The sequence below is a fragment of the Plectropomus leopardus genome, chromosome 4 (assembly GCF_008729295.1).
Source record: "Plectropomus leopardus isolate mb chromosome 4, YSFRI_Pleo_2.0, whole genome shotgun sequence".
NCBI lineage: Eukaryota > Metazoa > Chordata > Actinopteri > Perciformes > Serranidae > Plectropomus > Plectropomus leopardus.
This window is the reverse complement of record NC_056466.1, coordinates 36,165,452-36,181,932: the sequence shown is the minus strand read 5'-3', so window position 1 is coordinate 36,181,932 and position 16,481 is coordinate 36,165,452. Positions and strand designations below refer to the sequence as shown.

General features: G+C 40.4%; 1 protein-coding gene across 1 annotated transcript in view; it reads right to left on the bottom strand.

The window, feature by feature from the left end:
* LOC121942011 overlaps nt 1-15,659 on the bottom strand; it is a 30,723-nt gene extending 15,064 nt beyond the window's left edge. Inside the window, exons 1-2 of the mRNA XM_042485080.1 lie at nt 15,610-15,659; nt 10,451-10,605 (exon numbers count right to left, since the gene is read on the bottom strand). Coding sequence (XP_042341014.1) covers nt 10,451-10,605; nt 15,610-15,659 — 205 coding nt within the window. The remainder of the gene's footprint in view (nt 1-10,450; nt 10,606-15,609) is intronic.
* Nucleotides 15,660-16,481: the final 822 nt, after the last annotated feature.

Below are 16,481 nucleotides of genomic sequence, written 5' to 3'. Positions count from 1 at the left end.
AACTCAGAGTAGAGCCGTTGCTCCTTCGCATCGAAAAGGGGCCAGTTGAGATGGTTCGGGCATCTGATCAGGATGCCTCCTGGGCCCCCTCCGTTGGAGGAGTTCCGGGCACGTCCTACTGGTAGGAGGCCCTGGGGCAGACCCAGAACACACTGGAGGGATTACATAGCTCGTCTGGCCCAGGAAAGCCTTGGGGTTCCCCAGGACGAGCTGGAAAGCAGTGCTGGAGAGAGGGACATCTAGAATGTTCTGCTCCGCCTGTTGCCACCGCGACCAGGCCCCAGATATGCTAAAGAAAAGGATGAATGGACGGATGGAATGTTTTATTATTTTTATAGTGAGCCTTTAAAAAATTCACTTTACATGACTAAAGCAAATATCTCAGATTGATTAATTAGCCAATTATCAGAACATTAGCCATCTACAGTTTTCATAATAGATGTATTGTTTGAATCATATATCAAGTAAACATAGCAAACATTTGCTTGTTCTTTGTAAATGTTCAAACATCAACATTTGCTGCTTTTTTGTCTGTTAAAAAATGTCACCTTGTGTTCTGGAAAAGTGATTTGAATGCTTCACTTTTTAATATGTTTCATCCAAATGATTAATCGAACATAACCTAGACAGGTTAATTGATATTGAAAATAATCATAGCTGCGACACTTGAATGTGAGTTGCATAAAGGATGCATTGCTTTGTTTGTTTGTTTTCTCTGTTATCCCCAGAGCCATCACACATTCATGGACTTTTCTCAGCTGTTGGATGCTGAGAAGAGACATTGTCCATAAACAATAAAAAAGACAGCTGAATACCAAACAGTCATTTCAGCCCAGCACAAGACACCATGCTATGTTTTTACCCATTCAAGCATAATGAAGGGAAACATGTTTTTACCCCAAAATATCTGATGTACAAGGAATGGTAATTTGACTGTCGTCCAGCAAACATCTTCATTTACCCAAAGTACATGGTAAACAAATGCAAAAGAGAAGCAATTTTAACAAATGCAAATGACAGTGTTTGAGTCCTTTGGGAGATATAATTCAGTGTTTAATCAAGTTTCAGCTCTTCGAATATGCACCAAAAAGTGTAACATTCAGCTGAAAAAAAATGCTGTTCCAGTCAATGCTGGCTGCTTCAAGATGAGTGTATATTACTAGACTCGCTTCCAAAATTAACCAACTCACAAATAATGTACTGACACGAGACAGGCAGCTAACTGCCAAACCTAAAATTAGTTTAAAATTGATTGGATGTTATAATTACTTCAGGATCAGTACTTTAGAGAGACTTTAGATGCTTGAGCAAAACTAAGTGAAGAAGCAACCATAATTTGTACCATCTGCAGAGTAGCGTCCGCTTTGAAAACTACAGTGTAAATTATGCACAATCCTCTACTCATCTTTCAAGTTCATGGAGAAATATGCTCAAATACAGGCGCACACTCACACACACACACACACACACACACACACACACACACACACGAAGAAGCCCCTCTCCTCTCTCCCAGAGCTTCTCTTCCTTTATCTAATCTGTGTTTTATTGAATATGGTAATTATAATGAAAGGCCTATCTTGCACTTGGTTTAATTTGTTTTTGTGCCTTTTTTCTGCTCTCTTGCTCTCTCCTTCTGGTGTGTGTATACTTGCGCTGGAGACAACGTGTGTGCTAATGAGAGTGAGTTTGTATGAGACTGTAGCCTCTGCTCTGACACACTACGTTACATTGGGACCTTTGTAATAGGGAAATAAGACATGGCTGCTGATGTCACTGGGGTTTAACTGTGGCTCCAGGGAGGAAGATGCACATACACACATAACACACACACACAGCATGCAGACAACCCCAGACATCAACAAAATTCTTCCAGCATCAGGCCTATGGGGGTTCAGGGGATTAAATACAACATGTAACCTTGGAGACCCGCCTCTGGTTGGCTGAAACATTTTCGCTCTCAGTGCGCCTGTGGGGCTGTTTGTTGTTTGTGCTCTTGTGTTTGTCGATAAAACCTCAAATTCTTGATTATGCTGAAAAGGCTGAACCATGTAGTTCCAATTCTGCCACCCAGGTAAGGACACATTTGATGTACCTTGTTCTTTTACTCTCTCTCCTTCTTATTCAGTCATCAGGACCTCCCAAGTGGAGTGAAATAAATATATAGAGAAAAAAAAGATTGTTTGCTTCTTTTCAACTTAGTAACAAAACATATAAAATAAAATAAAAACTGCATAGACAAAGTCCCCAAATAATTACTCCCAAAGCCCATTTCTCTTGCTTTCACAGAAAGAGAATCAATTCCTCAATTCTGGCCCTTATTTTTCGCACCAAACCATGATCCTAATGAAAACTCCCTCCCTTCAGAGAGCTCCTTCAACATCCAGACACTGGTAGTACAATGGCTTTCTAACCCTATTCCTGCTTACTATATATTTTAAGTGGCGTTACAGTGAGGGGACACAGCGGGAGATATATAGTTACTGCTACGGGAGTCTTTTGATATAATGAATCCATTTGACTGGGGTGTGTGGAGCCGTGTTTGAAAGCATTACCTTTAATGTCAAGCTGCTTCCACTCACTCCATCACCCCTGATGCTAGTCAGTGTTAATAAGTAGGAGAAAGTCTTGTCATTTTTCACAGCATTTACTGTTACTGCAAGTCACACTGACTGGCTGTTAATATAAAACCAGTGAATTGTGTAAATTTTTGTTGTGTGTGTGAGAGGGAGTAAGAAAAGGGTGCAGGCAATATAATACAGCAGTAGATGGCCGTGGCCTTCAGTATGAAATTACCGGCTCTGAGCTGTGGATGAAATACTGCACAATGCACTCTCTGAAGTAACCAAGCAGCTGAGTATGCCCCCACACACCCATGCACACACAGTGTCTCCCTGAATAAACACTCCATTTGAGACCTCTTACAAGATGAGACCTTAGAGATGTGATTTATTCATTGTCCCAGTACTCTAGTAGTTTAGCGTGTTTTATTTTATTTCTCTCACCCAGGTCATGGTGGATATCTCCCCATTAATAAAACAGGGTCAGATCTTGTGTGCAAGTGTGTGAATGGGATAGAAAGAAGAAAGAAACTTTGACCACTGCGTATGTTTAACCACTGTGTATGATGCACTTTCTCATTCTGAAGTCATCAAATGCCTAACTACCCGCTTTTGTTGCTGATATTTAATTACCGGCTTTTGTTGCTGAAATTTAACCATGTGCTTTTGTTGCTTAAATCTGACTGCCCACTTTTGTTGTCTCTTATGCAGTGATGGATGAAAGTGCCATACAGGGGGTTTCTCGTTGTGACCGACAGAGTGCTAGCTTTCAATTTCTCCCTCTGCTGTGACTGTCTCACTCCTCTTTAATGTATACATGCTCAGTAACTGTACCTTTCCTCTGTATACAAATATCCCACTTTTCCTTCACAGACAGTTGTCAAAGACAAATTGATTTCCTCCCCAACATAATCGTTAAGTAAACAAGACCTGAACAAGTGTTTGAACAAAGACCCAGCTCTGATCTCCCACTGGCACTGGTTAACATTACAATGCTCATCAAAAATAAAAAATACACGCTCGTTTGCTCTCTCTCTTTCCCATTAGTAAGCACTTTTCCATCAAAGGGCCGCTGACGACACCTAGGGAGGGGAAGAAAGAGCCCTGAGCCAAAAGCCTCCAAGTCCATGAGGAATTGCACATTACTGTTGCAAAGCCCTGTTTCTGGATTCACACAATTCTAAGAGTGGGATGCTATCCACAGGGACTGACTGCAACATGCAACAGAAACGATATGCTAATACCTCAGTGAGACTCCTTTCACTTTGCTGTGGGTGGAAGGTTTTGCAGAAATTATTTGAAAAGAATAAAATGTCATTTCAAGAAAGGATTTCTGGCTCAGAAAAAGATTAAATTGTGACAGTATTTCCAGAAATATCACACTGAGCTTCAGGAGAGCAACAGCTGAGAAGGTGCAGAGAGGGAAGAAGAAACAATTTGACATTTTGGGAAATACACTTATTTGCTTTTTTGCCAAGAGTTAGATGGGAAGAGTGAGAGGGAAGACTGATGCCACTCTCATGTCTGTGCAAAGTACACAGAGCTGCGGATGGCAAGCCTGGTTAAAAAAATAAAATAAAAAAGATTAGCTTAGCATAGCATAAAGACTGCAGTGAGCAGGATTAAACAGCCTGTCTCTGTCCGAGGTTCCAGAGAACACCAACCAGAGCCCCTTATTGACATGTGATGTGTTCTTTGGTTTATTTAGACAAAAACAGAAATGTAAAAAAAGGATTGATGAGGTGGTTTTACAAGGAGTTCTGAGAAGAGATATTAGAGAATAGAGGTCTTGAGTCTGCAGGTTGCCTGGTCTGCAAAGCATCTTCTTCTGGTTCACATGTAACAGTCAAATGAAGATCCAGTTAGCATGGGCATAACATACCTTACCATGGTTTTGATTGTAATGCTCCCCGTTTAGCAGCTTCACTAATACATTACAATGTATTAGCTGTGCATATAAAGACTTTGATCAATTGTAAGGCATATATTTTGGTTTTGGGTTACATCCGTTTTGACAGTGCGATATCATCAATAGCGCAGGTCTGTTTTTGATGAGTAGTGAGTAGTGTGGCTACACATTGTACGAACCTTCCACCCTCACAGTGTGAAAAAGTTGCAGAACAGAGTGAGTGTTTTTGTTTGTTGTTTTTTATCTCGTCCACACATCATACTAATAATGAAGGGCTGAGTGCCTGCTGGTTACGTATTCGCATTTGATCTAATGAATCCCATACCATCAGAAAAACAGCAGTGTCACGTCTAGTTTATGCATGGTTTATACACAGTATTTATACAACATGGTCTTAATGTGCATATTCGGTAGACAACTGAAGTTAATAGTTTGACACTGTGGGAGCTTATTTGCTTTCTTGACAATAATTTTCACAAACTTTTTCTATGTTTTCTCATGAAAAATGAATGGACCTGAATCCCACATATTTTGAAAAGGTTGCAATCACCTGACCAGTGCAGTGACAAGAGTAAACAAAGAAATAAACAAGAAAGCAGAAACCCGAGTATTGACTGTATAAGGATGGATGATATTACAGTGCTTACACAATTAATTTAAAAATACTGTGAGTCTGTATATATGTTTAAAAAAATAGCAATTGCCATACACTCTTTGTTTAATACATCAGTCTCACATTTGGAATTAGGTGAAATTGCATCATCCAGAGTCAGCCAGCCAGAATTGGACCGGTTTATTTGTCCCATTTCTGGGATGTCATTTATGCCAAGTCTTAGCTGAGTCTGGCAACCAGATGTGGCATGACTCATTTCTTCTGGCGTACTGAGTTTAGGCCGATGCTGGGCCAGGTCACTCTTGATAATGGCCCAATGATGGCAATGTCAGCAACCAGAATCAAGCCAGTTTACCATGCCAAGTCTCAGCCGAGTTCATGCCGATACTGGGCCATGTCATTTTGATCGCCTGGGTACCAAATAAATAAATTCAAATTCTAATTGGTAGGTTTGTCTTGTATGCTACAAATGGGATGTGTCTGCAGTGATACATGTCTCGAATTTCTTGGCAACAATGTGACGTGACCTCCTGGAGTCTCTGATGGTTTCCTATATCCTGAGTCAGAAATTATGAGGAAGTTATAATCTACTGCAACATAATATTTCATTTAATGCATTTTCAGTTATTTTCTTTCTTCCCTTTTTTTTACGTTTGTTTTCATTTTGCCACCCTGAGAAGGAGCCTGTCACAGCATCATAATCAAGAAACTTGGGTCGTAAACTTTCCTTTGATGTTTCAACCTCATCATCCAATTTTGATTGCAATCTCCATAAAATTTCTCTGTAAGAAGTTTTTTTTTTTATTTTCAATGTTTTCATATACATGTAAATGGGGGACCACAGTCAGGAGCAGGCACACACTAAAATTAAGAGTGCTGATTGGCTGTAAAATCCCACAAAATGTCACTCATCTCAGCTTCAATACTCAACTTTATTTAACTTCTGTTTACTCTAACAAGCAGATGCTTCTGTGGTGTCAAAATATGGAGGTTTTGTACAAAATGTGCACAGACTAACAGGTATACGCTTGATACGCACACTACATTTATGTGTGTGTATGTGTGCAGGAGCAGCACGTGTGTCTGGAGGACTCTGTCCTCTCTTGCCCATCTCCTCAGGCAGAAGACCCCTGTCTCGCCTGCCATTTCTCAGTCTGACAGCTGAGAGCTAGACAGCGGAACAAGAAGAGAGAGAGGGAGGGAGGCAGGGAGGGATGGATGGGGAGTAGGGGGGCAGGGTTTGGAGTTGGGGGCAAGAAATGAGAGAGAGAGCCCAAAGAGGAAGACATACAGTGGGAGTGGCTAGATCGTCACCTCCCCCCTTTGGGGACCAGGTGTTCTTCAGAGGGACCATGACTGGTATGAAGAAAAAAAGCCGACCCTCATGTTTCACTTGGCATCTCTGCACCTACATGTGCAGCAGGGCGGGGGGGCAGCAGAGATAAGGTTGGTCACTGGAGACTGCTTGCTTTGTTGTTACACCACCTACAGCAGACCTGCATGCCCCCACCAGCACCCTCTCCCCCCACCTGACATGTCTCCTTGAAATGAAAGCCAGGCTTTGAGTCAGCAACTCAAGCGTTTCTCTCTCTTTCCTTGGACCAAAGTCTTTGTTTCTCTTCCAGCTGGTCAGGTATTTTCTGTTGCTGTTTTTAGCTGTTTCTGTGACAGCTGGGAACGAGGCACACGTCTGTTGTTTTTTGTGGCCTGTATTTACCTATGTTGGCACACTTTCTATTGGTTTTGTCTTAAGCAGCGGTGTGTTCGTCAGTCGAACCTCGCTGTTCCTATGTTGTTGATTTTGAAATCGCTTTAAACAGCCTTTGAAATACTACTTGTTTTCCCTGCATCCACAAAGTCTGTTTTCTTGTTCCACGAGCAAAGCAGCATTAACCCAGCCCTCTATTTTTGCTTTGCATGCAGCAGCCATTACACTCAGTGCTGTTTGTTCTTTTCTAGTAGTCATCCTGCCTCTGCAGTTAGCTTGTTTGTCTCTGTCAGCCATGTTGTGTTAGCCGTCCGCTGGAGGCTGAGGTCTGTCCTCCACTGGGTTGTTCTCCCCTTGAGGTCAGGGCGTGAGTCAGAGGCCTGATTCCGTCACCCCAGGTTACCAACTCACTATTTCCTGCCCAGAATATAGAATGAGAGGGGATGGTGGCTGAGGGCGAGACGGTTCAGGCCCTGTGAGCGTGTGTGTGTGTGTGTGTGCATTAACGTGTGTACGGTGTTATTGGATAAGCAGAGTACCCATGATCTAGGCTGCTAATCTGTAGGTTTTTGCCTCGGTTTGACAGAGCCCAGAGGAATGAAATATCTTTATATTCAGAATTGTCATTTTAAATACAGTATGAGATGGAATTGGCCATTGGCATTTGTCTTTGGATCAAAACAAAACGTACTTTTTGTTGTGACAGCTCATACCTCAGCTACAAAGAAAAATATGTATGAGCTCTAGTCAAATCAGGAATGAGTCTTAGAAGGATTATTGTCTGATATTTTTGCACACTAATTACATATTAAATTTTGGCCAGGGATGCAACATAATACAGGCAAGTCATCGGTTTTGTCAGATACTGGCTTTAAAATGATATATCGGAATCACTCAACAGGCTTGATTTCTGCTGATATGACAATGTTTTTTTTTTATAGTAGACAGGTACAAAACTTCAGCTCTAAGTATATTTCTTATTTTTCGCAATGAGTGAATGTTACATACACTGAAAAGCATTATATTTCATGTCTCCATGTACTGGTGGGCCACCACTATAGGAGTATGCATAATACGATGTTAATGCCACTACAGAAGAGACTTGATCATCACTAAAATTAGGCTGGAAAAACACTGGATATATCAATAAAGGTATCGGTTATCTGCCAAATGAGTTTTTATGTATTGGCATAAAAGATATCTGCAAAAAATCTAATATTGACGGCGTCAGGTATTAAAGCTACTGGTAATGACGTAATGTAAGGAGCACGAGTGCACTTATAGGGCAGGCAGGTGGGGAGGTGGATAGTCCCACAAACAACTGTCTTTTGTGTGGGAGTCTGGAGTTTGCTTTACATGCGAATGTTTTTTGTTTTGTTTTTTTTTTTTTTGTTTGTTTTGTTTTTTCTGAACCTTACCATGTGCCTCTTTTGTCTTATCCTAACCATCCTGACAGTTGTATTGGTTGCCATGTACTATTGTGTAAATTTAAGGTCAGTGTTGTTTCATCCCAGTATGTGTGTTTGTTGACATCACAGTAACAGCATTGCAGAGCTGATGCAGATGGATTCCTAAAATGTCTTAACTCTTAAGAATCCAGCCCCATTTTTCTTTAAGGTAAAATTATGCTGGATATAAAACATACCAGGTAGACCACATAGAACATATTTCCAATGTTATTTTGTAACAATGCCGCCTACTGTCCAAGATCTGTATAGTGTGACATTGGGCGTTTATAGGAAATTTATTACAGATTAAATATGTTATTTGAAAATAAATCCACTTGACAGTTTCTTCCTTAGAAACACAGAGTTGCCTTTTTATTTGCATTTTCACAATATAAATCAAAATTACTTATTTGTTAAAAAGGTTTAGCAACAAATTATTATTCAAACATATGCAAAAATGTGCAAACTGAAAAATAAAACAATAAACCAAGCTCATATTAGAGGGCTTTTCAATAATATGCTACTGCTGTAGAAAACTGAGCAACATATGAGGTAAACTTAAGACTTCGCAGAAACAAAACACTGTAGGGAAATGGAACATTTGTATTATCTACATCATGCCTGAACTATTCTTTGTCAGTCTAGGCTGTATGGTAGCATTTGAAACAATTTCTGTCTTCAGTGAAAAAAAGTCACACATTGCATTTATCACAGAGGGTGGTGGTTGCATTAATTTTGCACAATTTGCAGCGGCCACGTTCGTCACATTTCACAGGCCACTGTGCAATGTTGTCAGTGCGAACATCAGCTGGGACTCCAACACGAATTCTCTTGGGTGGAGGTGGAGGAGATGTGGTGTTCAATGTTGGGCAACCCCTTTGTTAAAGCACCAGAATCAGGCCTGTGGAAACTTCTGCCTGGAGGCTTCTTTGTTTCAGTGGCTTTTGGACACCAAGTAATTTACAGTCAAAGCAGTAGATTAGCCTACTATGATGGCTTGCCAGAACAGGTAGAGGTACCATCTCCATGACCTGATGTGGTGCTTGTACCTTGTGACACATGTATCATGGAGGTCTACCCCCCCCATGAATTTGTTGTACTCCTTCACAATGTGTGGCCTGTTGACCTCCACAAATGCCTTCTCTGATTTGCTCCAGCGTCGTACTTTGTCTTGGGGCTCATTTGCACTGTATGATGAGATTTGTCAGATTTGTTGTCGTACCACTTGACAATGACAATAGGTTCCTCTTTCTCCACCCTGGCATCAAAGGATCCTCTGCCTCCCTTTTTTCATCTTCAAGCTGACAACCAGCCAAGCGATTGCTACGGAGGGTTCCTACAAAGTAGATCAATCGCTGAAGAAGCTTGTGCACCAGTTGTACTGGAAAAAAAAAGTTATTAGCAAATACTTCGTAGTTTTGGTTTGATGGTTTCACAGGGTTTGACCACAACATCGCCTCCTATGTCAAGTGAAGTTTTTTTCCCGGTACCACCTTCATAGACCATGAAAGCACAGAGGATTCCAGAGGAATAGCAGCGAGCCCAAATTTTCAATCCCCAAGGGTGGGGCTTGCCTTTCACATAATGTCTTATTGGGCTGTGTGTCCCTCTGAAGGACACAATTTGCTAATCAATGGAGTTGTACTCCTCTGGTGTGATTTCCACGCATTGTTTGCGAAACAGATCAAGCCAAGTCTTCCAACACTTGTCCTGTACATGCTTGTTTGGCAAGTCAGAGTTGTTGGTGAAATGCAAAGATGGCAGCAGGGTCTGAAAACGGCTGTATGACATGTTGTCAGCCACCATAGGACACCTTGTGTCATTTTCCCAGTATGAACGATTTCCTGGCATTTGGCAAAGACCCATGCGCAGGTAGAGGCCAATCAGTATTTCCAGTTCTTTAACAGTGGTGTTAACATTGGTTTGACATTCAGATTTTTGCATGCTGTACAAATTTGTTTGTTCATTCAGCAACTCAAGCATTTCTGGTGTTATAAACATTCTGAAATACTCAAGGGGGGTAGGAAGATCATCTGGAGGTGTGACACTTTCTCCTTTGAATGTGAACTCATGGCCTTTGAAAGGTTTCTTTCTCCAAGAACACTTTTTTTTTTTCTCGGACAGATGTATTTTGCGGCCCTGGGTCCATGTTTGGCTGTGGTACTTCTTCTAAATCATTTGATTCACTACTGTCTGGATCGCTAGACTCACTTGACTCGTCATTCTCCATCTCTTTTTTGCTGGGAGTGTAATCAGGGTCCTCAGGGTCTTTATCTGAGCTGGTTTCACATCCGTCAAAGTCACTGCCCTCTCCAGTGATGATCTGAAGTGCATCCTGAGCACTGTACCATTTCTGCTTATTTATACTACAAATAAAAAAAGACATTGTAACAGGACCAACATAGGATAGTAAAATCCTGTTTGTGTGTTTGTTTGTATATTTATTTACCAAGAAGTGTTTCAGCTAAAGAGAAGGTGCAGATTTTGGACTGATATGCTAAATATGTGTCATAATACATTTTATTGTCAATGTATTTAACTTGACATTATTTTGTGCTTTCAACTGAACCACAAAGTAACTGATTGAGCTTAATTATTTGAGCAACTCATTGCCATTTTTCTTATTGTGACAAATACATCACATGGCATTTTCTGCAACAGTTTTTGGGTTAAAGGCCTGATGTGACAAACTTGTTATATATCAATTTGTGTAAGGAATTTGGTCAGAACAGCTTAAAAGTGATCTTGGACATGTTATTAAAGGATTATGATTGTTACATGGGTTGAAACATACCTTTGCTGTCAAAAAAAAACTTTTTAAAATTAATTAGTTCCCTCTCATGTGGCCACTCACCAGGCATGCCACCATTTTGGAAGTGATGTCCTGGGAACAGCCAATGACATACTGTCACATGACTTTGCCAGTATGTTAAGTGGATGTCACTTTGGGACCTCATCAGTTAAAGTCAAGCATAAAGCTCTACTGGGAACTTTCCACAGCATTTAAAGGGTGCATGACACCTGTGTCACTATGGGTCATTATGTGTTAATTAGACACAGAAGGTCACTGACAGAGCCACGCTATGTGACATGTTGGGATGAGAAATTGTTGGATTGATCTGAGCATGATACCTTGATCAACTTCATGCTCCTTTATGCTGCAACAGTTCTGTTTTATGTTTCTGGTTTTCTATGTTCTGTCTCGATATTTTGTTAGCTTCTGTGTTAGACTTCAGAGTCAGGGTATGACAACTGACGTAATGTTTGTCATAGACTGTGGAAAGGTACCTCAAAATATCCACACCATCCCTTTGACGTAATGAATGCTGGACATAGGCACAAATACTAGTCTTAGAAGTATCAGACAGGTTTTAAACAAATATGTGAGGACAGAAGTAACTGTACCTTTAGAGGTTTGGAGAAGGTCATCTGAAAAAACTTTTTAAAAAGTACCTCTTATTCATTCCTGGGAACAGATAAGAAAGGCACAGATCAGGAGTAATTTTGGCCTGGATGGTTCTGTGGTACAGTGTGTTCACACGGCTGTGGAATTATCAGACTGTAAAAGATGCTGTCGACAGCATCTTTTATAAGACCTATGAAAAAAAACTATAGACAACATGAATGAAAGCAGAGTGTGTGACACTCTTTACTTTCCATTTAGTCAAACCACTGATTGATTAAACATGTTGTGTTTAATCAAAAAGGTAATTAAAAATGTTTTGTTCTGAAAAATTTTGCATTAAGAGGAGTCATACCTGGAAGTGATTTAAATAGCAAATGATATGTGGACTCATGATGTCAAATTATGCATTCAAATGATTGTTAAGCCACTAATATAGTCCTCACATAAAACTTGGCCCTCTTGCAACATGTTCTCATCACCAGGTCATTACCTATGGCCACTTTGCAGTGGACTTCCACCTCTACATATTAAGCTGTTGACATTTCAGTTTGACATTGCCACATCTGTCATGTCAACACAAGCACACGGTGGGATTATGCTGCATGTGGTTATGTTTCGGAAACAAAAGCACATGGCAAACAGCACCGGGACGTCAACAAACGCACATGCTGGCACAACTGGTTAGGATTAGGGGAAGAAGGCACATGTTAAGGTGTAAAAAAAAACATCACATTCAGACGAGAAGTGAACACCAGACTCCCACATAAAAGTCCGGAATTTGTTCGGCTAATTCACCGTCCCTCCCGTCCACTACATAAGGACCTACATGCTCCTTCTATTATGTCGTTAGTGGCAGCGTCTCAACCTGATGCTGTCCTGCAGCGTATTATGCCGACGTAAAAGGTGTTAGGCGTTGGGATCTTATGCTGAAAGCACTGTAAAAGTGGCAGTATTTGACGACTTCTGCAAATACTTGATATTGGTGCGACATAACTGGAGAAAACATAAAAAAAGGACAGTGGCATTGGCTTTTGCTCAAGAGGTAAAAAAAAACCTACAACTATCAGAATGGATCAGACCAATAAACGCTCTGTGCTGGTGAGTGACGTGGTGCTACTTTGTCCGTATGACAGAATGGCATCCATCCGATTCTCATATCTAATTTAAATAGGAAGCTTAAACATATTTCTGAAAACATTTAAGGAAGTAACGGAGTCTTTGTTGATATTTGATCAGCACTGTTCAGTTTCACTGTTTGATCACAATTTTTTTTTTTTTTGCCTTTGGTTTCACTGTGCAGGAAGCAGTATGGCACCCACTTCCTGCTTACAAACTCTTGCTATTAAGGAAAAACAGGGAGTTAAAACACATTTCTGAAAACATTTTAGGCAAGAAATACGCAGTACAGTATCAATTTGATTCATTTTCAATCAGCACTGCCTAGTTTTACTGTTTGATTGGATTTTGGTCCGAGTCTGAGAGACAGAGACAGGAGCAGGTGTGTGTCTTGATTAGATTCTCTATGAGTCCATGGTGGCAGCGGCAGGGTTGGCGGACAACACTAAAATGCGGGGATACAGCTTATAGTTCTAGCAACAGCCCCAAGAGCCAACGAAACACTGCCAAATGATGTAAATTACTGTTTCGCCTTGTGGGGGGAGGAGGGATATCTAGGCACAGGTTGGATGGAGTGAAGTTTACCACAGTTCATCCTCACATACTACCCACATAGTTTTGATACACAGCTGACTGAAAAATGGCAGAGTATCCCTTTAAAGGTGGGTTCCAATATGCTTTTATTGGTGTTTTGAGTCAAGTAACTTCAGTGAAGTAAACCTGATTTATGCTAAGATCGTTCTGTAATGTCTTGACATCTTGACATCATTCAGACAACCATATTGCCCAGGTGGCAGACACATTGTCAGACCCGCCTTACCTGAGGTGAAATGAATAAAAGGAACAGTTGTCAGACCGAGTTTGGTGGTTGGAAAGATAGCAGGCTTTCCGTTAAATGGACACAGAGTATGTCTAGGTCAAAGGGGTGGCGCAGCTACGTCTCAGGTCAATAGGTTGTTGCAGACCTAGCCGGCCAGCAGATAAGGAAAGAGATGGGAGGAGAAATGGGTATCGGAGCGCAGACTGTAATAGCTGTCTGCTCTGGCCTGATGAGGTGGCTGGGGAATAGAGCCCAAGGATGTCTGTGTGTGTGTGTGTGTGTGTGTGTGTGTGTGTGTGTGTGTGTGTGTGTGTGTGTGCATGCTCTGACTGATGGGCTGGTGAGGGATAAGGAGGTAAAGGAGGAAGGAGAGCAGTATGTGCGTTCACTTTGTACGTGTCTGCATGGCGTTGCTATGTCATGCATGTGTGAATGGTGGGGTGCGTATGTCTGATGAGGTGGCCGTGGTGAAAGGTGATAGGGCCGCGCTGTGTAAATGATGGCTGATGGGGTCTCTTGAAAGTCTATTTAGCCAGAGTAATGAAGTGCGTCTGCCAGGGGATGAATATGAGGGACGGGCTGGCAGGCTCAGACAGACAGGTAGTTCACCTCAGCCAACCTCGCATGGAGAGGAGAGATAGATAAGATGAATCAGATGAAATGACTTTGATTCTCTGTGGCTGCCATAGAGGCGCCTTGAAGAACAAACAGGTCAGGTCAACTTGCAGCCATTGATAGGATGTCAGTCTGTATCTGCAGGTCACTGAGCTTGCCCTGTGAAGTCAATATGTTTGCCTACAGGCCTACTTGCTTTCTTTTCTTTTGGGTCAGGGTTTTGAGCAGATATTTCTTTGGCTAATTTAGCCAAGGAAATATATGCTGAGGAAACATTTTGAATATCTAACCATATTTTCTTCAGACACAGTTGCAGTTTGTAAACAAAATACTTAATTAGTGATGTATACTTTCTTAAAAAATAATGGGTTAACCCTTTGAAACCTGGAGCAACATTACTTTTCTTGTGCTGCTTTCAGGCACCTTTCACAAGTATTTAAGCCTTAGAACCCTCAGCAAATTGATGCAATTTCTTTTAAAAACACAGGGAAAATGGTCAGATATGTTTCACAATTTGCAGGAAATCAAGGAGAAATAATTTTTAAAAGGCTAGGGAGAAATGTGTATGGAAATGGAAAAAAGCAAAGGAAAAATAATTAAAGCTACTTATAATTATTAATTACTATATATGAATTATCATTATTAATTAATTAATTAATTTATTTATTTATTTATTTATTTAACGTATTTAAATTATGTTACAGAACTATTATCATATCATTATCATTATCATATCAACTACCAGGTATTTTCTTGCTAATTTTGGGGTAATTTCTTCTTTTGTTACTCATTACCTTGTTTCTATGTCTTTGAAAGAAATCAAGCCAATTTGCTCAGGTTTTAAAGGATTAAGATATATTTATATTGATTTCCACATGACAAAAACAAAAAATAATTATTTTAGTACACGAGCTAATGCACCTGAGTTGTACTAGAAGCATATAAATATGTTAGACTTAACCCTCGGTAGCCATTATATTACAGCTCGAAAAGTCATTGGTAATATTAGGGTAATACTGTAGTAATTACACATGTAATTATTGGCTATTAAAAATAAAAAAATATATATTTCCATAGAGATGTGATCAGCGTATTGATCCACTCAGAATCCCTGTGTGTTTATCATGAGACTGCAGTCACACAAACTGTGACAGGGCTAACTATTAGCATTACTAATGCTACCCAACGTTTAATAACGGTTTTAATGACTGAGTTGAACTGAGTTCGGTGTCAGTGTGCGCAGCACTGTAACTCAAACTCATGATTCCTTCCCCCAAAGGTCACCCTGAGTGGAGCCCTTTCCTGCTGCACACTCTTCCTCACCTGGGGATGGAGCTGTTCGGACGCACGGTGTCTGTCTCTCACCCGATGCTAACACCACTTTTACCACTCTGTGTCTGCCTCATCTGTTACCAGTTCTTCCTGTCCATCATTGTGTTAACAATCAGGTCGGCCTGTTTCATCCTCACAGGCCTCGCTGTTTCTGAATCTTCCTGAATGACTCTGATTTATATATAACAAAGAAAGCTTTGGACCACCTAATTTTTAAATGTTTGTTTTATTTTATACCAATATTTCTTCCAAAAATTGTGATGTACACCTTAACCGATGTACTGTAACAGTGTTTTTGTTTGTTTTGTTTTTCTTTTTTTTTTTTCAAAAATAAACTTTTTTTTATATTCTTGTCAAGATATAAAAAACAGCTCAAAATATTGTAACACTCATTACAATTTTTCAGAAAAGCAGCCGTGAAACCCGACATTTATGTTGCAACAGTCACAAAAACTACTTAAGAAATCCATCTGGGACTGTGTAACCCTCTCAATGGTTCTGATAATAACAATAAGAAAATCTTAGAAAATGGCAGAGTTGAATTTAGGAGTAGAGAGGGATTTTTTTCTTTTCAATTTTGTTTTGTCTCTGAAATCAATTATCTGACAGACATGCCCACTTCATACAATGATTGGTCACATGTGCCGAAAGAGAAAGTAGGCAGGGTTTGAATTTCTTGGTCACTCTTCACACAACTACTTCTGTCAATTTCCTTAAATACAAACAAGTGTAACACAGCCAGCAGCCATCAGCCTCTCGATGAGAGTCAAAGGGCGGGAACATAAGTGTTATACTGGGGAAAGGTAAGGACTGAAGAGCACAGTAACAACATGGGAATAATAGGGTAGCGATTAAATAATATGCTCAAAACAATCAGGTCATGTTAGGCTAGTTCTGTTTCTGTCAATAATGATAACAAGGTAATATCACTGTGGAATCGTAGTAGAATAATA